Source organism: Cucurbita pepo, chromosome 20, assembly GCF_057944985.1.
Source record: "Cucurbita pepo subsp. pepo isolate OVF chromosome 20, ASM5794498v1, whole genome shotgun sequence".
Classification (NCBI taxonomy): domain Eukaryota; kingdom Viridiplantae; phylum Streptophyta; class Magnoliopsida; order Cucurbitales; family Cucurbitaceae; genus Cucurbita; species Cucurbita pepo.
Window position 1 is genome coordinate 3092380 of NC_141817.1, and position 22672 is coordinate 3115051.

Genomic DNA, 22672 nt, shown 5'->3' on the forward strand with positions numbered 1-22672 from the left:
TTTATCCCTTTTTATTAATTATCATTTTATTTATAATTATTAAGATAAGTTAGGATAATAATTAATATAAAATAAAAAGATATTAGACCGACGTATAATTTAATCTACGTGTATATTTATTTTTTTATTTAGTCATCTTTCTCACTCTCAAGCTAACTTAGCATTTTCTTATTATTTATTTATTTATTTAATTAATAAGTAATATGACTTTTTTTTAAGTCAGTTTATCAGTCTATAAATTAATTTTTAGAGCTAATATTTAATTTTTAAAAAATGGAGAGATTTTAATTTTTCTACCAAAATCAAACTTAACTCACTATAAAACCAGTTTATAGTGGTTGAACTAGTAGAATTGTTCAATTTTTCTCGAGCTTATAAGTACCCAAATTATTTTATTCATTCATGAATTTAATATCATAAATTTCTGAAATTACTATGATCGTGTTATGTACGTTTAGTACGATTTATACCTTATGGAATTCAATCATGTTATATTTTTGTTTTTTCTAGGCAATTTTTTATTTTTTTTTTAAGTTTTTATTCACTTTGTATTAATTGCTTCCAAGATATGGCACGTGCAAAAATACCTTTTTTTTCATTTATTTATTTATAATTTTGATTTTATCATTGATTCTTTTTTATGTCATCTAATCCAATCAACCCTTCGTGGGTGATACCTGGATGGGATTGGTCATTAGTTTTTCAATAATTTTTATTCCACATTTATTGATGTGCTATAAAATTAAATAAACAATAAACACATATTTTTATTAGATTAAAATTAAAATTATTTATATTGGATAGGATATTATAATTATTTACATGCATAAATATGGCTATATATGGCTATATATATATATATGAAGTACTCCATCTAATAAAAATATTTTATTTTTGGCACGTGGGATTTTTCTTGTTGCAAAAATTTGAAACAAAAAAAAATAATAAAAAAATAAATATATACGTAGTTAATAGAGAATTAAGTAAAATAGTTGAACGTCCATACAAAAAGTTAAGCAAAATATTCCATTTTCGACTTACTCTAATTATTATATCTCATCAACTTGAATACAATTCAATTCAATTGATTTATGTATATACTTCTAGTTAAAAAGATTAAATTTTTGAATCTTTCAACTCTACGTATTGTCGTACTATATATAGCAAATTTGATTTTATAGTTATAAATGATGTGACGGGTTTTTAAAAGAAGGTGAAAAAATTATCGTTATCAAATCGCACTTTAATTATTGTGTTTTCATTAAATAACATAATGCAGAAAGGATTCAAACATTTAACCTCTACATATATTGTTTATAGAAATTTTGAGACAAAAATTATCCACGAGGAATTCAGAGAACATAGCTGAAATAATTTACTATTTTTAATATTTTTTTTTATTTTTAATAATTTCAAATTTTACGATTAATTTCTATATAAAAAAAAAGTAAGAGATCGTAATTAATTTAATAATATATCATAAATAAAAATATAATAATATTTAACATAATTTCTAAAAATTCAAATTTTGACGGAATATATATACCGTGAGCTGAGTGAAAATATATATATTCTCCTTTATTTCTAAATTTTATATCACTTGAGTTACATTCAGTAAAATAATATTTTTGGAAGAAAAAAAACAATATTAATTATTAGTGACACTTTAATATTAGTTAGGATTATAGGGGTTTAGGTAGTAATAAATAAATAAATAAATATATATATATATATATATATATATATATATATTAAAATAATTAAAAGATAGGCTCTAGACCAGTTGGCCCAACACAACTTGGCTATGACCCTAGACCCACCACACCAAAGTTATGCAGTAGTTGCCCCCACCTTAACACTCCCATTATATATTGTTTATTTTTCCTCTCTCTTCATTTTATTATTATTATTATTATTATTATTATATATTATATATAAATATTAGAAAAATAATAGTTGTATTGATGATCATACAAAATTGGAAGTGAATAGAATGAATATTGTTGATGTGACCATTTTAATTTCATTAATAACTAAAGTTTCTATTATTTGAATGCTTATTTATTGCCTTATTTTATATACTATATGTTCACATTATTCATCTAAATTTACATTACTTTATATTAAATATATATTATTTTTCTACCATCAAACATATTTTCACATTTATTTATTTTAATTGTCACACCTTCTTCTCCATTAATTATTATTTTGGTTCAAATATGGTTTTCGTCCTACTTTGAATGTAGTGTCTTTTTTAATGCATACTCTTAATATGTTGGATGATGCACCGATTTTTTCAGTCACATCATGATACTTCTCAATCTTGACCCTCATGTGGTCGGATGGGCGCCACTTAAAAGTCGTCTCTTATCTGTCTTGCATGTGAGGTCACAACCTACTTTCTCTCGGTGAGATTGTGACACTCTCTCCTACTTAACTTAGTAAATTTCTTGAATTACTTTCTTGAGACACAATCGAAAATTATATGACATAACATAATTATTTCCCAAAGAACCTTTCTTATTATGCTTAACATAATTAAACATATGCTTGGGGTGTGGGTGTGGTGGTCGGAGGTCGAGGGTGTTTGACAACAGCACAGTGGAGCGGAGTCGAGTGCTTTTGGGCGTGCAACATGAGCCTCGTTGAGAATAGAATGTTGTGATGCTGCTTCTTACTTAGGCTGGCTTGAGGACGGTTGATGACTTGTACGATAACGAAATATGCAAGATGTGGTGGAGCCACGTAGCTTGGAGCGTACGATATGAACCTGGTTGAGTATAGAATGGTAGCGTTGGGCAAGGTAGTAGAGTTTAATATAAATTTAAGAGTAAGATGTGGGAAAATGGAAGGAGAAGGTAAGAGTGTCTAAAAAACAGAGTTATTTTCTCTCTCAAGCTTTCTCTCTCTTCCATCATTTTCATGTCGCCTTCTTCTCTGAAAAGACAAAACCGTGGATCTATGAATCTCTTCTTCCCCTTCTAATCTCTCTCTCTTCGACTCTTTCCACTCCGTTTCTCTTCTTCTCTCCCACCCTCTCCTTCCCCATCTCCCAATTTCTTCTGATTTTCAACAGATTAGGGTTTTAATTTCTGGTTCTTCTCTTCTTCCACTCGGATCTACCCTCCCCCATCTTGTTTATACGCACATTTCCGCCTCCCCTGCAAATCCCATCTCTGTTTTCTGCCATCCCTTTTGATTTCCGCCTTACCCATCTTCTCTGTTCCTCAATTTCTGCCATTCTTTCTCTCTCTGTGTGTTTCCCTTTAATAATGTCGTCCTTGCGCCTAGATCTGACATCTAAGATCTACCCCGAACCTGATTCTCCGTTCTCTGTTAATTCCGCCTCCATTTCCACTTCTTCCTGTATCGACCACTTCGATCGTCTTCCTGATTCCCTTCTTCTTCTTATTTTCAACAAGATCGGTGACGTGAAGGCTCTTGGTCGATGCTGCGTTGTTTCTCGAAGGTTCCATTGCCTTGTGCCGCAGGTGGAGAACGTTGTTGTTCGTGTGGATTGTGTTATTTCTGATGATGAATCGTCTTCTTCCTCTTCCTCTTCTGGTAAATCTCGTGGTCCCTTTTTTAATATTTTCCGTTTAGTATTTGGTGGCATTGTCAAACCCCTCCAAGCGTTGAGCCAGTTTTTGGGTCAGACACGAGCGTCCTCGAGTTTGGTTTCCTCTTCCTCTACCACCTCTCTTGCGGTTGGGACCGAAGAGGATGGTGAAATTGATCAAGGTGGAGTGACCCATCACTCTCCGACCCAAGTTCTCAAGAATTTCAATGAGATTCGACTCCTTCGGATCGAGCTTCCGAGTGGGGAATTGGGTATTGATGATGGGGTATTGTTGAGATGGCGAGCCGATTTCGGATCCACTTTGGATAATTGTGTGATTTTGGGTGCTTCTTCGGTGATTCACCCCGGCTCTTTCAAGCCTTCGATTTTTCAAGATAATGGGACTGATGGGGGGTTCTGTATTGGCAATGGCGGCGTTAGCGATGATAATGGGAGTATACCCGAATCCTTTTACACAAATGGAGGTCTAAAATTGAGAGTAGTGTGGACGATTAGTTCGCTTATTGCGGCTTCAGCCAGGCACTATCTGCTGCAACCAATAATAGCAGATCACAAGACCTTGGATAGTTTGGTTCTAACTGATGCGGATGGACAAGGGGTGCTATGCATGAACAAAGATCAACTTGAGGAGTTGAGGGTGAAGCCCTTGTCTGCTTCTTCGGCATCTAAGAGAACCCTTGTACCAGCTCTGAATATGAGGCTTTGGTATGCCACGCACTTAGAATTGCCCAATGGGTTGATATTGAAAGGCGCTACACTGGTTGCTATTCAGCCTAGTGAACAGTCTGCGGTCAAGAAGGATGTTCCTGATTGCTCCTGGGCTTCAACAGCTTTTGAAGAACCATATAGGACTGCTGCAAAGATGTTAGTTAAGAGGCGAACGTACTGCCTTGAGATGAACTCTTTCTAAAAGCACATTAGTAATTCGAGGTAAATCTTTAATGCATACAAGCATCGTTCTAGTTTTTGATTCCTTCAAGGAGTGTTCATATGTTGGATTCTTCGTTATATTATGTCTATGTACAACCGAATTTACTCGTCATCCATGGCTTCGACCCCATGGTTTATAGAATGCTAATTTGGATTCTTTTTTGGGTGAACTGAACCTTGTGCATATTGTTTTTCGATTCATAACGGGATAATAATACATTGGTCAATTATTGTGAATGGTTGGGTCTTTCTAAGTGAATTTGATCATAACTAGCTCCACTTCATACTGTTTTTCAAAAGCAGCTCCTTATATATGTGTATTAAGTACATCGAACGAGTTTAGTTATCTGATATCATGGTGAGTTTGGCGACATTTTACTTCTCGACCTCGTCTAGTTGTTTAGGCTACTTCAAAGTCCTTAACTTTTCTTATTCTGTAACTGTATAGAGTTTGGGTTTTCAGGTATAGAAGAACAATGGTGCAAAGGGCGGGAGAAAATTGCATACCTTTAGAAAATGAGAATGAGGAAGAACGATTCTTATTGATTGATGTGCGGCCTCGGATAACTGGAAGGCAATGAAACGAACTTCTGACTGGAGTGGCACGAAAAGGGGGAAAGAAAGAGAACTCATTCGTCGTTGGCATTATCATAATACGAACGATTGACCGTTTTTGGTAAAGGTAATAGTGAAAAATGCATCTGCTGGTTGTTTTTGTTACAGGCATTTGCTATTTGGAGTGCAGACAAACAGCCAGCTAGAATGATGTTGTAAAAGCTTTGAGTTTGTAGTCCCTTAACTTCTGTCCATCCTGTATATGTGAATACTGTAGGTAAGACTCTTCATTATGATTTCATGTGATATAGTTTGAAGTTTATAAATGTAAGCCTTTGTTAAATAATCTCTTCATGCTGGCCTGGAACTTGTTAACTCGTATGATTAGTGTCTGAATGATGAGTGTAATGTAACGGCCCAAGCTCACCACTAGCAGATATTGTTCTTTTTTAGCTTTCCCTCAAGGTTTTTAAAACGCGTCTGCTAGTTTGAGGTTTCCACACCCTTATAAGAAAATGTTTCATTCTCCTCCCCAACGGATATGGGATCTGGGATTCCCCGGGAAGGGATAGGAAAGAAAAACACACGGAATGGGGAAAAGGCTCTATTATTAGGCAACAGGCTTTGTACACTGCTATTTCTCATTATTGTGCAATGATGCAACTGAGCATATCATTAGATGTAGAATGTGAGTGGGGCATGGAATATTGGCACAATATGAGAAAGCTGAGTTGTAAGTGCCAAATTCATTGACCATGTTTTGAAATTGAATGGCGACACTCAAAAACTGGCCTTGGCGTGTCTGCGATGGACCTTATCTTGTTCCTAATATGTCGTCTGTGCTTTCAGCCATTCGAACAGCTTTTTAGTGTTTTTTGTTTGGTAGGTCAGGTGTGTTCATGGCTTATCCACTGCTTCAGCTTGAGAAAGTTGTTCACTTTTCTTGTTAATTGATCAATGATAGTGTAGAAAATGAGTTGGAATGTTTTGACCAGAGAAAATTCCTTGAGCTCTAGACTCTAGGGTGACCATTAGGTGCATTGCAGGTTGATTGATTCACGCGGTATCCCACGTGCCCCATGCTACTCGGCTTAAAACGTTGTAAGTAGGGTTGCTTTTTCAACTCTTGGACTAGTGCAGCACTTCCTTACTTTGGCTGGCTGGTCCTATTTTGCACATGTTGTGGTGATTCGTGGACCTCTCGGTTCGAAAAATCAAAATAAGAGGATCGAATCATTTCTTTTGCCCCGTTTTCAAATTTGATAAATGTTAGTTGGTCGTATATTTCATTATAGTTCTATGATTTAGAGTATCATTTCTTATTTGAGGTTGAAAAGTTTATTGGCAACTGGCTGGCACGAAGTTGTTGAAGTTTGGCTGCGGATCATGAAATCTCGACGATCTTCTCTATCTAATGAATGGGAGTCCATTTCCACTCACTCTTTTTTTTTTTTTTTGTTGTTCGAATTTCAATTTTGTTATTGTTTAGGCCGAAGAATCTTGACCCTTCATGAACAACTGGTAATTTGTTGTTTCTCTTAGATTGGATGATCATTGTATGTCAATTATTTCTGGAATAAAAAACAGGATTTTTAATATCATTGGATGGATGATCATAGTATATACATAAACATGGAATAATATTATATGCACGTGTCATATTTGGTTCCCTGTCATAGATGAGTATCATCCATCTAATTACAGCTTAAATAATGCAGACTTAGCTGCTGCTTGAATCCATCAATTATGAGAATGATTAATCAAATAAACAATAATTAATGAATGAATTAGCTGTTTCTCACATGAAACATCTTCTTTTCTTAGCTTGGTAGAGTTGAGAATGCACGTCAAATGAAGTCTTCGTTGAACTCGAACACACGCCCTCCTCTCCTTTCACTCTCTACCCTTTCATACTCTCGGGACCTAATGTCCTCACTAGCGCACTACTTGATGTCTAGCTCTAATACTATTTGTAATAATTTAAGCCCAGCACTAACCGATATCTAAGCACTAACCGATGTCTATAAGACCGCACCCTATTTAATAGCGTGAACAGGGCATGCCATTAAAAAATGGATTTAAAGAAGAGGGAAACAAAATGGATTTTTTTTATTATTATTATTAAATATGATGATTGGATGATGGTGGGTTCGGAAGCTGCTTCAATCAGCCACTCGACGGCTTTGCTGGGCGATCTTGAAGATCGTAGAACTGAATCCCAGTGGCGGCGATTGGCACCAAGGCCACCGACTAAGCCTGATTCCACTCCTCCAGCAAGATAGACGGTGGCAGAAGCAATCACAGCGACCCTTTTGGAGAATTCTTTATGTGAATTAACACATTACCCACGATTGACACCATTAACAAACACGAACACTATAGAATCGAACCACTCTTGTATGAACACATGTTATACAACACTACTTATGGGTACTGTTTTTCTCAGGCGTCTTAGCTTTTGGGCAACAGATCTGTCCTGTTCTCCCAGAACTTGAAATGCAAAGCCCTGTTCTCAAGCATCTGCTCGATCTCCTCAATGGGAAGGCCCTTAGTTTCAGGCACACATATGAGGACAAACATAAGTGCTACTACTGAAATCAATCCAAATATCAGGAACGTCCAGGAAGGCCCTATTGCTTGGGTTAATGATAGGAAGGACTGAGCAACAATAAGGTTTGATACCCAATTGGCTGTGGCTGCTATTCCTCCACACACTCCACGATACCTTAAAGGATATATCTCAGAGTTCACTATCCATGGCACAGTTCCCATTCCTGGAGAGAAGAAAATGATGTAGAGAGCAAGACCAATGAGTGCAAGCCACCCAAATCTGCTGGGACATCCCCTGGTGTACCATAGCCTGTTTCCATTATGGCATAGATGCTTCACGGTCTCATTAGCTACCAGACATTCTCCAGGAAACAGCTGCAAACAATAATGTTGAAACACATCAACAAAAAAGAATGAACACGATACTTAACGGACCTAGCATTTTCCCTACGACATAGTCGCACTATTTATATGTCCCTATTCTTACAGACGAACTCAAGTTCTTTTAGAGGAATGTTCTCGAGAAGTCACTCAAATAGGATTGTTTCAAGATTCGGTACTTAACAGCTCTTGTTACATACTTGTCTTGAACTGTTTCTGAGGGTGAAAGACAATTCTCAACGAACTCAAGTCCTTTCGTAGGAAAGTTCTCAAGAAACCACTCAAATAGGATTGTTTCAAAATTCCGCACTTAACAGCCCTAGCATTTTCTTGCATTCCCTACGACCTAGTCACGCTATCTACTTGTCTTGAACTGGTTCTAAGAGTGAAGACTATTCCTACCCAAACTTTAAACGGTTTCTAACTGTTTCTGAAAGTGAAGACTATACCTATCCAAACTCTGAACTGTTTCTGAGAGTGAAGACTATTCCTACCTAAACTCTAGTCCTTTCATAGGGAAGTTCTCAAGAAATCACTCCAATGGCATATTCTTAAGACCTCTCTCATTTTGACGTGGTTTTAGCTACGAAAAATCATTCTAAACGGGTTAATAATTAGATTGGTATTGTGTTTTTTTGTTACCTTATTAGCTTCTGAAGCACAGAAACCACAATCAGGAGATGAGGCTTTCAAACACTTCATACAGTCCCAAGAAGCAGCATTGCTAGCAAAAGTGTAGTCAGGGCATGTGTAAGCTTTGAGTGGACTGGCTCCAGAGCTCACTAACGGAGAGTGAGATGTTGTTTCATGAAACACTGCTGATAGCACACCAAGAGAAACTATGACACCAAATAAGCTGAACACTAGAAGCTTTTTCCTCCCTGTTCTATCAATGAAATATATGCTCACAATGGAGCCCAATGCATTGAGCCCAGCTGTGACCAGTGATAGCAGCAGTGCTGTCTCATTAGAAGCAAAGCCAGCCAGCTGAACTATAGATGGGCTGTAGTACATCACTGTGTTTATGCCCACAAATTGCTGGAAAATCTGTAGCCCAACCCCTGCATAAAGCCCCCTTCTCACTGTTTTGGTTCTCAATATCTTCATCAAGCTAACCCTCTCACAAGACTCCTTTTCCTTGATCTCGGCCTCAACCGATTCCTTAAGATCCTGAATCTCCGCCTCTACCTCATTTTCCGAATATATTTTTCTTAGTATCCTTTCCGCCTCTTCTAATCTTCCCTGTTCAACTTGAAACGGGTTAGTTCGTGTCTATTAGGTTCTTGAACTTTCGAAAGCGATAAGATGATATTACCTTGCGGTATAGCCATCTAGGAGACTCAGGAAGCAAGAACATTAAGATAAACTGCAAGAGAGCTGGAATGCCTGCAACCCCAAGCATCCATCGCCATGTGCCTGGTGCCTTTGTAAAGGCGAGGTTGATGAGATAGGAGAGAAACTGGCCACCAGTGATGAGAAAACCATTGGTGCTGACAAGGGCACCACGGATTCTTGAAGGGGAAGCCTCAGAGATGTAGAGAGGGGAGGTCATGGAAGCCATTCCCACACCAAGTCCGACGAAAACTCGACCGACAATGAGAAGGGAAGGGGCGGGTGAAGCTGCCATTACCACAGCTCCAATGAAGAAGAGCAAATCTGCTATGAGAATTACAGTTCTTCTCCCATATCTGTCGTTCATCCATCCTCCCATTGCTGCTCCTATTATGGCACCTCCTATTGCCATGCTCACTATGGTTTCCTGTTTGATTTTAATACCATCATCAATAGGAGCTTCACTTGCATTGCTAGAAACTCTTAATTATCATACACTTTTTCTAGAAAGCTTAAGAAAAATTAAACATCTAATTAACTTTTGTTTATCAAGGTAAGTATTGACTCATCTAGAAACAATACAGAAATCTAGTGGATAAGAGAAAGGTTGAAAGATGAAGACAATCAGCTATTGACACTTGTCCCCAAAACTAATCACAAAATTACTTGGAAGACTTTTGTAACGGCTCTCCGCTTTCCCTCAAGGTTTTTAAAACGTCCTTACGAAGGGTGTTTCGTTCTCCTCCCCAACTGATGTAGAATCTCACAATTCACCCCCTTCACGGCCCAGTGTTCTCGTTGGCACTCGTTCCTTTCTCCAATCAATGTGGGACCCCTACTAAATCCACCCCTTTCAGGGCCCAGTGTTCTCGTTGGCACTCGTTTCTTTCTTGAATCGATGTGGGATCCCTACTAAATCCACCTCCTTCGAGGCCCCTACTAAATCCACCCTCCTTCAGGGCCCAGCGGCCCTTACTAAATCTACACTCCTTCAGGGCCCAACGTCCTTGTCCTTGCTGACCCTCGTTCCTTTCTCCAATCGATGTGGGACCCCTACTAAATCCACCTCATTCGGGGCCCAGCATCTCGAACCTCTACTACTAAATCCACCCCCTTCGGGGCCCAGAGTCTTTACTGACACACCGCCTCGTGTCTACCCACTCCCCTTCGGGGAACAGCCTCCTCGCTGGCACATCACTCGATATCTGACTCTGATATCATTTATAATTGCTTAGGCCCACCACTAGCAGATATTGTCCTCTTTGAGTTTTCCCTTTCGAGCTTCCCCTCAGCGTCTGTTAGAGGATTCCACACCCTTATAAAGAGTGTTTCGTTTCCTCCTAAACGAAGTTAGATCTCACAACTTATCTAAACAAGCTTGTAATTATAGAAAAGTAAACAAAAAAGGATCAAAATTCTTAATACCCCATGGGATGAACCTTAAATTCTTTACTAAACAAGCTTATAAATCAACTAATCACCTGTAAAAGAGTGCTTTCATCCACAGCCTTGAAGTCATCCCTGATGTAAAGAAGAGCTCCAGAAATGACTCCTGCAAAACCACACAAAACCCATTAAAAAAACACCGTTTGATTTTCAATCCAAGCAAAAATGGAGAAGAAAAGTGTTTGAGATTATAATCACCAGTGTCATAGCCAAAAAGAAGTCCACCAATTCCAGCAGAGAAAGCAAGACGAAGAACATAAGGATTCTTCCAAGCCAGAGAGAAGCATTGTTTGAAAGCTGAACCATCACTGCTTCCATGGAATCCTCCCTCCATTTCCCCTTCTAAAAACCCACACACAAACAGGGACCAAAAGGAAATAACCAAACTCTTTATGGGTTTTCTAGCAAAAGCTAAGAACTTTAACCCATAAAAGAAAATTCTGGAAATGGGTCTTTTTCTTCTGTCCTTTTTGGTTTCTGGGTAGAAGAAAATGGAAGAGAAAGAAGTGAATAAATAAGAGGAGCAGAAAGAAATGGCAGGGGATGGGACGTTGACTAAAGTCAACGCGTGAGAAATTTCAGTCCATGATATGTTTAAAATAAAGTTCATGATTTTTCTAAAATGTTCTTTTTTTTTTTTTTCTTTTTTTGTAATGAAAATATAAATACATCGATAAATAATATTTTTTTTTTCATGTGTTTAAAAATTAATTTTGTGGCCAATAATATAGCACAATGATGATTTTTAATAAAAAAAAAAAACTTTATACTAAAAAAAATATCTTATCAGCTTTATTTTTCAAACTTAGGGATGACGTCAGAATGACACAAAAATTAATTTAAAATTTTTGTTTTCTTGATTAATCCCATTAATCATAATTTTATTGATATGACAATTTAAATAATAATTTATGTTAAGTTTAGTCAAAAAATGCAGCATGTGCATTATATTTTTTTAAAAAAAAAAGTGAAAAGAAGTATATATTAATTTTTAATTAAAAAAATTAATACTTTTTGTAATTTTATTTGAATTTGTCAAAAAAAATTATATATAATTTTTAGAACTAAAAAAAAAAGAAGAGTTTTGGTATATCAATTAAATTAGTTATTATATTTTTAAATTAAAAAAAATCTAACAAAGACTATTAATATTTTATTTTTAATATTATTAACTCGGAATATAAATATTTAAAATATGATCGATGTTATTCTTAAAAATAAGAAGAAAAAAAAACAAAATATAATGGAATATATTCCGTCAAATTATAAAAGGAGAGTCAAAAAATACTTCAGAATACGTTAATATAATTACGAGTGACAAGTATCGAAGAATAATGACCTAATTCTTAGGGGGAGAAAAAAGGACGTAATAGGATGACTAGTTCGATTTAGAAAGTGAAAACGGGTAAGTGTGATGTGTGGTTCTTGGAAGTTGCTTTAAAAAAGTTGATGCAAAACTCCAATTTGATGCAAATATTTTCTCCAAAAGCATTGTTTCCTTTCATATAAAGTGCTTCAATCAAAGATAAATGCAAAACCCTTTTTCCCATAAGTGCAAATAATGTCCTCCAACGAATAAAGATATTTTTAGTTTGTAGTTCGTGGATTACGAGTCCAACAATACTAATAACGACCCATTTTCACGTCCACGATTTGAAATGTGTTAGCAAATATTGTTGTCTTTGAGTTTTTTCTTTAAGGGTTTTCTCTCAAAGTTTTAAAACGTGTCTATTAGGGAGAGGTCTCCGCACCCTTATAAGAAATGCTTCATTCCCCTCTCCAACCGATGTGGGATCTCACACAAGTATTGTTAGGATGCCTTGTTCTCACCGCCCAACTATGTTTAAATTTGGAGTTTGTATGATTGAGCTACCAAAAGTTAACAACTTTCATTCATATGTGGTCTCAATTTGTTCATATATCTCTCTTTTACTCGGGTATTATAGATGAACATCTTTAATCTAATCCCGACGATTGAAATTTAAAAGTAGAGAATATAAAATGGTTGGAATCCACCAATAGAAAGAGGGTTGGAATTTGATTAAGAACATGAATATGACTTAAAAGAGGTATGGGAAAATGGGGGAAAAAGCTTAATTACTTAAAGTGGGATTGATATTCTTCATTCAAAAGAAGACGATGATTGATGAACACTTTCATCTTTTGTATATATATGGCAAACCCAACCAATTAATATTCTTTTGTATATATATGGAAGATAATAGATATCAACTCATCCGATTTAAAAAATATTTTTCATATATAGTAATTTCTGACTGTATTGATAGGAGAGTCGATTAAGTAAAATTATTGGTTGAAGGAACGGAGTTGGGTTAAGGTATATACAAAGTTCGAATCAGCACTCGTGTATACTGTTGAACTAAAAAAGGTAAGAGTATTCCTATGACTAAGAATCCGAACAATCAAGACTACCTAATCTTCAACCATACATGGGTTGACATTTTTTTGGTTGGGTCAACCTAACTAACTCGAAAATAGTGTTATAACTCAATCTAGTCTAACCCTACAGTACTTTTAAAATTATTATAAAGATTAAGAATATTTGACATTTGTAACTTAGTTGAGTGACAATTCACTAAATTAATAAAAAAATTCTTTCAGTTATTGGCTATACTAATTGTAATGGGCGATCCACCGCTAGCAGATATTGTCGTTTTTGGGCTTTCCTTTTGGGCTTCCCCTCAACACTTTCAAACGCGTGTGCTAGGGGAAGGTTTTCACACCCTTATAAACGGTGGTTTGTTCTCCTCCTCAACGAATGTGGGACATCATAAAGGAAGCTCGAAAGGAAAAGCCCAAAAGCCCAAAGAGAACAATATCTACTAGCGGTGGATCTGGCCCGTTATAAATGGTTTCAGAGCCAGACACTGGACGATGTGTCAGCCTTCTCGCTATTCCCCGAAGGGGGGTAGACACGAGGCGGTGTGCTAGTAAGGACGCTGGCCCCAAAGGGGGTGGATTTGGGGGCGGTCTCACATCTTGGAGGAAGGAAAGAGTGCTAGCGAGGACACTGGGCTTCGAAGGGGGTGGATTGTGATGTCTCACATTGGTTGAGGAGGAGAACAAACCACCATTTATAAGAGTGTGGAAACCTTCCCCTAGCAAACACGTTTTAAAGCCTTGAGGGGAAGCCCGAAAGGGAAAACTCAAAGAGGACAATATCTGCTAGCGATGGGCCTAAGTCGTTACACTAACGATCAAAGCGCTTCGAGAACAATCTAGAAAGGTCAAGGCGAGCCAATCAAATAAAAAACCAAATGTATTCTCGAATACTAACCCTTTTGAGTAACTCGAGTTCATAAATTGCTACTTGAGCCGTATTTTTTTCGGTTTGGGTGTAAATGTCTAAATTAACTTATTTATAAAATTTTAAAATTTAAATTTATCCGATTATTAATTTAAAGTTTTAATTATTAGGTGTATGAATTGAGTAGCATTTCTGTCGAGAATTTTCAAAATCAAAATCCCCCTTTTACCCTTTTACAGATCAAGTGACCAACGGAAAACGTACCGAACCAACTCGATCCACCTGGTCGACTGGTTCGGATTGGTTCACTCATACAGACAACCAAATCGGTCGGTTCGATTAAACCGAACTGATTTACACCCCTAGGAGGTCCGATTTTGTTATCGGACAAAAAGTATAATTGTTTTCCCTCTCTCTGTCGCTACTGGATCGTCTACTCCGTTGAACGGACGTCGATCGGACCAGGCCATCGTGCTTCTCAAGATCCATACCATAGCCGTCGCCATCGCCATCGCCATCGCCATCGCCATGGTAGTTTCCTTTTCTCTTCGTCTTACTCATGTCTTGATTGAACTCTTCTACATTTTCACGATACAGCTACCTCGATTGTTGAAAACGCTGTTCTAATCTGCATTTTAATCATTGATCTTGATGACAGAATTTGACCTAATTAACGGAGTGTATGTCGGTCGGAGAAATTAGTTTTTACTTCCGTTTGGATATATGTGTACATGTTCTTTCAGGATTTTTCTTGTTAATTATTGGAATTATGGGTCTGTCAAATTCAAGTTGCGTGTACTGCATTGCACACTTTCTCCAGTTCCACGGGCACTACTCAGCTGGGTCTCCTTTTCAATGGTTGGTTTTTCTATTTGAGCGGAGAAAATTGGGCCTAGTTGTGTGTTTCTGATCTTAATCATGATATAATGTCTAGTTGATCACATTTTTGGGTTTTTATTGGCTGATAATCTTGGTATGAATCAATTCTGTTGCACGAATTTTAGTTCTCTCATTCAAATTTGGCAAAAAGAATTGTCGAATTTGTCAAGTTAGACTCTTCAATGGCAGTTTGGTCCGTAACAAACTACCAATCAATGGACTTATTCCCTTATGGTAGAAAATGACAAAAGAATATATCGACTGGTTGATGGTATTGGCTGAACTAGGATAAACGGTTCAAGTGCTATGTCACATCATTTGCTCCCTTGAATGTTACACTCGCTTTTGAGTTTATTCGGCCAATTCGTATTCATATGGTTCATGATACTTCGCAAAGTCTTGAGTAGCTAAACTTTAGAAGTATGTAAGTTATATGGTATTTGAATCCATAGTTTGTTAGAAATTCCTATTGGACAAGACATACCGTGATGTAGAAGGATTGTTAGGTTATTTGTATACATAATTTAACATTACTTTAGTTGTTAGATTAATTAGTTAATTATCTTATTTTCTTGTAAGACTATAAATAGCCACTTTCGGATTGTAATAGGAAGCTTTTGAATCATTTTGAAATAGAACTTTGTTCTTAAAGTCTTCTCTCAACTTTTGGGATGGATTTCTCCTGTTTGGACATGGATTTAGCCTCATACCCAAACTCGCTGCATCACACTGTCCTATGGTCCCTGTGTTTATTTGCAGCTTCTGCATATTTTGGATTAGTCTTGGGGATTTTTTTCTCCCAACACTTCCTCATGCAACCTTGTAATTTTCTCTGCCAATGGTCCAATAGAAAGAATTTTAGGATCTCTCTCACTCAAGGCTTTATATATAGACTCAACTATCCTGTTGTTAAATTTGAATATGTATTGAGCTAAGGATAAGTCCTGATGTTGAGGTGTTTATATTTTAAGCACTGTAATAGGTTCCCCAATGTTTTCTTTCTAACTTTGTTTGATTGAAATTTTAGCTTCCATTGAATCGAAAAGCCAGATCGACCGACCCTTATGGTTTGATTAATGATCACTGAACGTACAAATTCTTTCTTCAAAGAGTTCAAAGAGAAGTGATCCCACTGTTTATATGAGCTCACCCAGGCATATACACTCATGAGTTTCCACCAAAGAGAGGATTCACTATTGGAATTGTGTACAGTTGCCAAAAATTTACTGCAGTCGGAAATGTTGTTGCTAAAATCTTGCAGATTCTACTTGGAAGTCATGTGTACATACCAGGATCATGGTGCTTACATATCACTTCGGTGTAGGATTAGCAGAAGATTTCAAATCTATTGAAGATGTACGCTTGTAGAGTCTGAAAATAACTAAGGTTTGATAGGATTGACTGTATGTCGCAGAAAATGACAAGAAACATCAAACAACCGAGAAATTAAGTAAATGGAAAAGTGGCAAGAACACAATTGCAGTATCAGGTTTAGTTGTTGTCTCACTGGTATTTGAACAATACTTGAACTGGCTTGATTTATGGAATTTATTTGTCCGAACAGTGAGATGCGCATAATTGGCATTATTTGTTTTACTGATATTGGGACAACAATCAAAATCATATGTTTATGGAATCTATCCATCCAAATTCTGAAATGTATGCATAATTAACATCATATGTTTCATTCAAGAACAAGATACTTTAGTTTGATTTTGACGTTGTTAAGTTCCTATTCTTTTGATTTAGGTTCTACTGCAGCTAGACCCTTTTCTCAATGAACTTACCAGCCTGTTTGAGCGCAGTACCGAGAAGGGTTCAGTCTGGGTTACTCTAAAACGCTGTATGTGCATATCAGCGTTGTTGATTTGTTTCATGTACTTTTTTGGTAATATCTAGGAGTCTGATTAGGTTTAAACTATCTTGTATCTCATATTGTTGTAGCATCACTGAAGTCCAAAGTGCAGAGAAATAAAATGACCACTGCTGGTCAACCCATCGAGTATCGATGCCTCATTCGTGCAACTGACGGAAAGAAGACAATTTCAACTTCTGTAAGTATTCACTCATCTCCTACAGTCTTCCCCCCTCTCCTCTTCTCTCTCTCTTCTTAATTGTAAATTTGGCTTCAGCATTCAAGTTTTTCTAGTAAATTCTAAATCTACTCAAGCTAAGGATGCTGTGTTTAGACCTCGTTTCTTTATGAACTAGTTTTTTCTTCCGCTTGAGTTTTGAATCATCTTTTATTCGTTTTCATTCTTTTTGGCAATCATAAACCAAACCCTTTATTAGAACTTCAATAAGCATGTAGCCATTTCACATGCTTCAGATCTTATTATCTTTATTATTTCGGAGGTTTCGAACTTGAATCCGAAGCATTTGTAACATTTTCCCATGAACTGGCTAGGTTGGAGCAAAAGATCACCTGAGATTTCAAGCTTCCTACTCAACCATTCTTAAAGCCCACATGACTGCTCTCAAAAAGAGAGAGAGAAAGGACAAGAAGAAGGCAGCAGAGGCAGAGAAGGGTCTGAAGAAAAAACCCAGGAAAGTGTAAAGAGAGGCTCTCTTGCTTCTGTAGGTCCTCAAGGTAGTGTAACTATTTCTTTGTTACCTTTGTTTTCACGATGATCCTTTGACCTGATGATGAGTGTTATGCTTTCCCATAATTTCTTGGAATGAAGAGGGAAGAATACTTGATCTTGTCCTTTGCTTGGCCATTTTTTTTACTTACAACAAGATTTATAATATACATGTAATTTTACTGTAGAATTGTCTGGAAGTAACTACTTTTGGTTCATTTAAGCAGAATACAGACTTCCCAACCCAGTTTTGTCAAGGTTTTTGGAACTGTTAGGAGTTTCATAGTTCTTGTGATAATTCATTTGAACGGTATCTTTCCCCTGATTTTTTACGGGTTGAATTTTGTTGAGGATTATTGAGAGGAGATGTCTCACATTGGCTAGTTAAGAGAAAAGTCATGAGTTTATAAGTAAGGAACACTAACTCCATTGGTATGCGCCTTTTTGGGTAAACCAAAAGCAAAGCTACGAGAACTTTTACTCAAGGTGGACAATATCATACCATTGTAGAGAGCCAAGCTATGAGAACTTTTACTCAAGGTGGACAATATCATACCATTGTAGAGGGCCAAGCACGAGAACTTTTACTCAAGGTGGACAATATCATTCTATTATAGAGGGTCGTGGTTTCGAACATTCTCATCATCATATAGCTTCTTTTGAGTGAGTTTTTAGTAAAACCTTCCCCATTGGTACATTGATCGCTTCAAACCAGCGCTCTTGCCTCCTCCAACTAGATACTTCATGTTACCATGAATAAACAGGAAAAGATAAGCCAAGCTTTGTTGTAACTTCTTGTTACCATATGAATAATTAGTCTAGAGGTACCACACTTGCAGCGTCTCTTCCATAATTCCTGCAAGGCTGCTATCATCCTCACATCCACTAGAGCTATCCCCGCCACCACCACTGCCACCGCCCCCATCACCACTCCACCATCATAGAACTCTTTGTTTTCATTTTGTCCTCTACTGATCGAAGAATAGAACAGAATAGACAACCAATGATCACAAACTAAGAGATGTTCTCACCCCATCACCACTTCTTTCCCTTGCTACCAAATAAGGAAGCAATACCGATCATGTTTTAATCCAATCCTCCCATGTTTATACTTCAAAACTAGTAGACCATGCTTGAAATAAGATGCATTTGCATTTAGGTTCACCAGAGCACTTCGTAACTATGAGATCCCACATCGGCTGGAGAAGGGAACGAAACATTTTATTCCTCGTAAAGGTGCGAAAACTTCTCACGTTTTAAAACGATGGATATATTGACTTAGAAACAAGGCACATGATGGATTTATTGATTTGGTGGAAGCTATGTGACGTTTTAATGGTGTAAGGTTTTGAATATCAACAAAATGTAGATATAAATATTGATAAAACGTGCACGATAATTAACCAGACAACCCGAAACTAATTTAATATATAAAAATATCAATTAATATTTTAAAAGTTAGATGGTTCAATAATTCAGGCATAATTATTGAATTAATTAAAATTAATATTTGAAGTCCACAAAATGCACAGTTGAATAGAGAGTTGGAAGAAGTTTGCCATAACACTCTCTAATAATGGATGTCTTTAGGTCAACTCCACTCCACATTGTCATCTAAATTTACATAATTTTCATTTCTTATTTTCGTTAAATTTTTTTTTCGAGATGATCTGAGTTAAAATTTTCCATAAATTCTTATACTTTAAAACGTTTAAAATATATATTTATTACAGTTATTTAAATTTATGGTCAAAATTAATTTTCATTTTTTAGTACAAGAATTACAAGAATTATAATTATTTCATTAATTTGTTGATATGAATTTCAATAATATTGATCTAGAAAAGTCATTTTTGGGTGGCTCAAATATTTTTCAAATGAGAACCCATTATGTAATTGGAGAAAATATGGTTCATAAGATGCATTTGTTGATTATTTATTTCCACTTTTGACTTATCCAAAAATTAGACATTACCATCTCCCCTACCTTTCATTGCTTAGGATTCATGACTTTTCTTTTATAAAATAAATTAAATTAAATTATTTATTAAAATAGGTAACATTAGTCGTATTTATTTCACATTTTTTAAATTTACAAATCTATTAAATACTAAATTAAAATATTAGAAATTAATTGTTTAGATAAGTATATACAATAAATACAAATTTTATTTTAAAAAATAAATTACTTTACTGAAATTAGCTGTGTTTATGGGTTGAGTTGGATTGGGTTAGGACATTTTTTAGACTTAATCTAATTGTTCGGGTCCTAAATTTTCAACGCACCAAAAGTTGACCAAACGCGTTGACTAATTCAATTATTGAGACTACAAAATTGACCAAAAATGTCTTCTCGTTTGAAAAGTCAAAGTTCACTCTCCCTTATAAATCTCCTCTTCTCTTCTCCTTTCCCTCCCATCAATCTCTAAACAACGATCACAGCCATGCAAAGGGCACTGCTATTAACGGTGACTTTGGTCGGAATCATCGCCGGAGCAGCGGCGCAGAACTGCGGCTGCGCGGCAGGGCTGTGCTGCAGTAGGTTTGGATTCTGCGGTACCGGTGACGATTTCTGCGGGACAGGATGCAGAGAAGGCCCCTGCAACATCCCGCCTCTTACCCCCAGTGTGAACGACGTCGTTGTGGCTGATTTCGTGACGGAGGAGTTCTTCAACGGCATTATTAACCAGGCGGATGCTGGTTGCGCCGGTCGGGGATTCTACAGCAGAGCAACTTTCCTTGAAGCCCTCCAATCGTTTGACCGATTTGGAAGAATCGGGTCCGTTGACGATTCGAAGAGAGAAATCGCCGCCTTCTTCGGCCATGTTACTCACGAGACTGGACGTAAGTATTCTCTGTTAAGGATTATTGAAAGAAATAATCTCATTTTGGCTCATGATGTTCGACTTTGACTAATTAACTAGATGATCATGATTTTATTACCAAGAAATACGTCACCATAACACCTTTTGGGGAAACCAAAAGCAAAGTCACTAGAGTGTACGCTCAAAGTGGACAATATCATGCTTTCCCAAAAGGCCTCATGACTTCGAGCGTAAGCTCTCATAGGTCTGCTTTTGGTTTCCCCAAAAAGTCTCATGAATATGCATTCCTTGATTATAAACACATGATCATTCCTTAAATTAGCCTACGTGGGACTCCCTCCCAACAATCCTCAACATATCATTCCACTGTGAAGAGTCGTTGTTCCAAACACTCTCTTCGTCCCCTTCCAACTACCTATCTGAAACTAAGATGAACCCATTAATTTTTGTGGAGAGTCATGGACAATATCATGTCATTGCGAAGAGTTGTGGTTCCTAACATCTTTAAAACTAAGACGAACCCATGAATTTTTGTGGAGAGTCGTGGTGAACCTATGATTTTTTGCGGGAAGTCGTGGTGAACCCATAAATTTTTGTGGGGGAGCAGTGGACAATATCATATCATTGTAGAGAGTTGTGGTTCCTAACATCTCTAAAACTAAGATGAACCCATGAATTTTAGTGGAGAGTCGTGGTGAACCTATGAATTTTTTGTGGGAAGTCGTGGTGAACCCATAAATTTTTGTGTGGAGCCATGAAGAGTATCATATCATTGTAGAGAGTCGTGGTTCCTAACATCTCTAAAATTAAGACGAACCCACGAATTTTTGTTGAGAGTCGTGGGCAATATCATATCATTGTGGAGAGTCGTGATTCCTAATATCTCTAAAACTAAGATGAACCCATGAATTTTTGTGGAGAGTCGTAGTAAACCCATGAATTTTTGTGGGGAGTCATAGACAATATCATATCATTGCGGAGAGTCGTGGTTTCTAATATCTCTAAAACTAAGTCGAACTCATGAATTTTTGTGGAGAGTCGTGGTGAACCCATAAACTTTTTAAGGATATCGTAGACAATATCATATCATTGCGGTGAGTCATAGTTCATACAATTTATGAGGGTTTCGTGTGCAGATTTGTGCTTCATTGAAGAAATAGATGGGGCAACAAAGGATTACTGCGACGAAGAGAACACCCAATATCCGTGCAACCCAAACAAGGGGTATTTCGGGAGAGGCCCAATCCAGCTATCCTGGAACTTCAACTACGGGCCCGCAGGGGAGAGCATCGGGTTCGATGGGCTCAACAACCCAGAAATAGTGGCAACCAACCCCGTGGTGTCCTTCAAGACCGCTCTCTGGTACTGGATGAACTTCGTGAGGCCGGTCATAAACCAGGGCTTCGGCGCCACCATTCGGGCCATCAATGGCGCCCTGGAATGCGACGGCGCTAACTCTGCCACCGTTCAACGACGGGTCGAGTACTACACTCAGTACTGTAACCAACTCGGAGTTGCCCCTGGAGATAATTTGACTTGTTAGAACATTAATTAAGTTTCTTAATTGTCTTAGAACATTAATAAATTTGTATGATCCATACAATCCATATATATATATATATATATATATATATATATATATTTTTTTTTTTTTTATCAATTTAGACTTTATTATTATTTTCATTAAAATTGAATAAAATTTGTTGCATTTTTCACAAATTCATACCAATTTTCAGAATCCGTTGAACTTTCATGTAACAAGTTTAAAGAAGAAAAATTATTATATTATTGTTTTTAAATAAGGCGAGATCAATAATAAAAAAAACTAATAATAATCTTTTTTTTTTAATTAAAAATGTGAGATATTACCTCGTGGTAGAGGAAAACGAAACATTTACTACAAGGGTACGAAAACCTCTCTCGATGTATTTTAAAGCGGTGATATTAATAGGCCAAAATAGATAATATTGGTTAGCATTGGGCTTGAGTCATAGATGTGTTCGTGATACTAATAGGCTAAAATGGATAATATCTGTTTTAGCAGTGGGCTTGGGTCATAGGTGTGCTGGTGATACTAATAGGCCAAAATGGATAATATCTGTGTTTTAGCGGTGGATTTGGGTTATAGGTGTGCTGGTAATACTAATAGGCCAAACGGGATAATATCTGTTTTAGCGGTGGGCTTGGATCATAGGTGTGCTGGTGATATTAATAGGCCAAAGTAGATAATATTTGTCAGCGGTGTGCTTGAGTTGTAAGTGCACGGGTGATACTAATAGGCTAAAATGGATAATATCTGTCAATTTTGGAGGCGAAAAGTTATGGAAAGAAGAAGAGTAAA

The 22672-nt window shown here is 36.8% G+C and overlaps 4 protein-coding genes and 1 pseudogene across 4 annotated transcripts; 3 read left to right on the plus strand and 2 right to left on the minus strand.

The window, feature by feature from the left end:
• Positions 1 to 2850: 2850 nt before the first annotated feature.
• LOC111782812 (F-box family protein) lies at positions 2851 to 5414 on the plus strand. The gene is made up of 2 exons (XM_023663616.2): positions 2851 to 4513; positions 4977 to 5414. The coding sequence occupies exon 1, from the start codon at positions 3276 to 3278 to the stop codon at positions 4491 to 4493; it is 1218 nt and encodes a 405-aa protein (XP_023519384.1). The 5' UTR covers positions 2851 to 3275; the 3' UTR covers positions 4494 to 4513; positions 4977 to 5414.
• Positions 5415 to 7158: 1744 nt separating this feature from the next.
• Positions 7159 to 11319, minus strand: LOC111782811 (putative inositol transporter 2). Its single transcript, XM_023663615.2, has 5 exons — positions 10976 to 11319; positions 10813 to 10883; positions 9315 to 9758; positions 8642 to 9241; positions 7159 to 7993 (listed from the first exon to the last, which is right to left on the minus strand). The coding sequence occupies exons 1-5, from the start codon at positions 11109 to 11111 to the stop codon at positions 7520 to 7522; spliced, it is 1725 nt and encodes a 574-aa protein (XP_023519383.2). The 5' UTR covers positions 11112 to 11319; the 3' UTR covers positions 7159 to 7519.
• A 3098-nt stretch (positions 11320 to 14417) lies between these two features.
• Positions 14418 to 17631, plus strand: LOC111782679 (signal recognition particle 14 kDa protein). Its single transcript, XM_023663475.2, has 4 exons — positions 14418 to 14576; positions 16674 to 16767; positions 16869 to 16978; positions 17332 to 17631. The coding sequence occupies exons 1-4, from the start codon at positions 14574 to 14576 to the stop codon at positions 17479 to 17481; spliced, it is 357 nt and encodes a 118-aa protein (XP_023519243.1). The 5' UTR covers positions 14418 to 14573; the 3' UTR covers positions 17482 to 17631.
• Positions 17632 to 18117: 486 nt separating this feature from the next.
• On the minus strand, positions 18118 to 18801 carry LOC147786383 (uncharacterized; annotated as a pseudogene).
• Positions 18802 to 19912: 1111 nt separating this feature from the next.
• Positions 19913 to 22054, plus strand: EP3 (homolog of carrot EP3-3 chitinase). The gene is made up of 2 exons (XM_023664295.2): positions 19913 to 20350; positions 21468 to 22054. The coding sequence occupies exons 1-2, from the start codon at positions 19951 to 19953 to the stop codon at positions 21872 to 21874; spliced, it is 807 nt and encodes a 268-aa protein (XP_023520063.1). The 5' UTR covers positions 19913 to 19950; the 3' UTR covers positions 21875 to 22054.
• Positions 22055 to 22672: the final 618 nt, after the last annotated feature.

Coding starts and splice junctions, on each gene's coding strand:
- LOC111782811 (XM_023663615.2), bottom strand. CDS start 11,111: ATGGAGGGAGGATTCCATGGAAGCAGTGATGGTTCAGCTTTCAAACAA. Junction 10,884..10,975: donor TCTTTTTGGCTATGACACTG/GTGATTATAATC, acceptor GTGGTTTTGCAG/GAGTCATTTCTGGAGCTCTT. Junction 9,242..9,314: donor CTAGATGGCTATACCGCAAG/GTAATATCATCT, acceptor CAAGTTGAACAG/GGAAGATTAGAAGAGGCGGA.
- LOC111782679 (XM_023663475.2), top strand. Junction 16,768..16,868: donor CTGGGTTACTCTAAAACGCT/GTATGTGCATAT, acceptor ATATTGTTGTAG/CATCACTGAAGTCCAAAGTG. Junction 16,979..17,331: donor AGAAGACAATTTCAACTTCT/GTAAGTATTCAC, acceptor TGAACTGGCTAG/GTTGGAGCAAAAGATCACCT.
- LOC111782812 (XM_023663616.2), top strand. CDS start 3,276: ATGTCGTCCTTGCGCCTAGATCTGACATCTAAGATCTACCCCGAACCT.
- EP3 (XM_023664295.2), top strand. CDS start 19,951: ATGCAAAGGGCACTGCTATTAACGGTGACTTTGGTCGGAATCATCGCC. Junction 20,351..21,467: donor TGTTACTCACGAGACTGGAC/GTAAGTATTCTC, acceptor TTTCGTGTGCAG/ATTTGTGCTTCATTGAAGAA.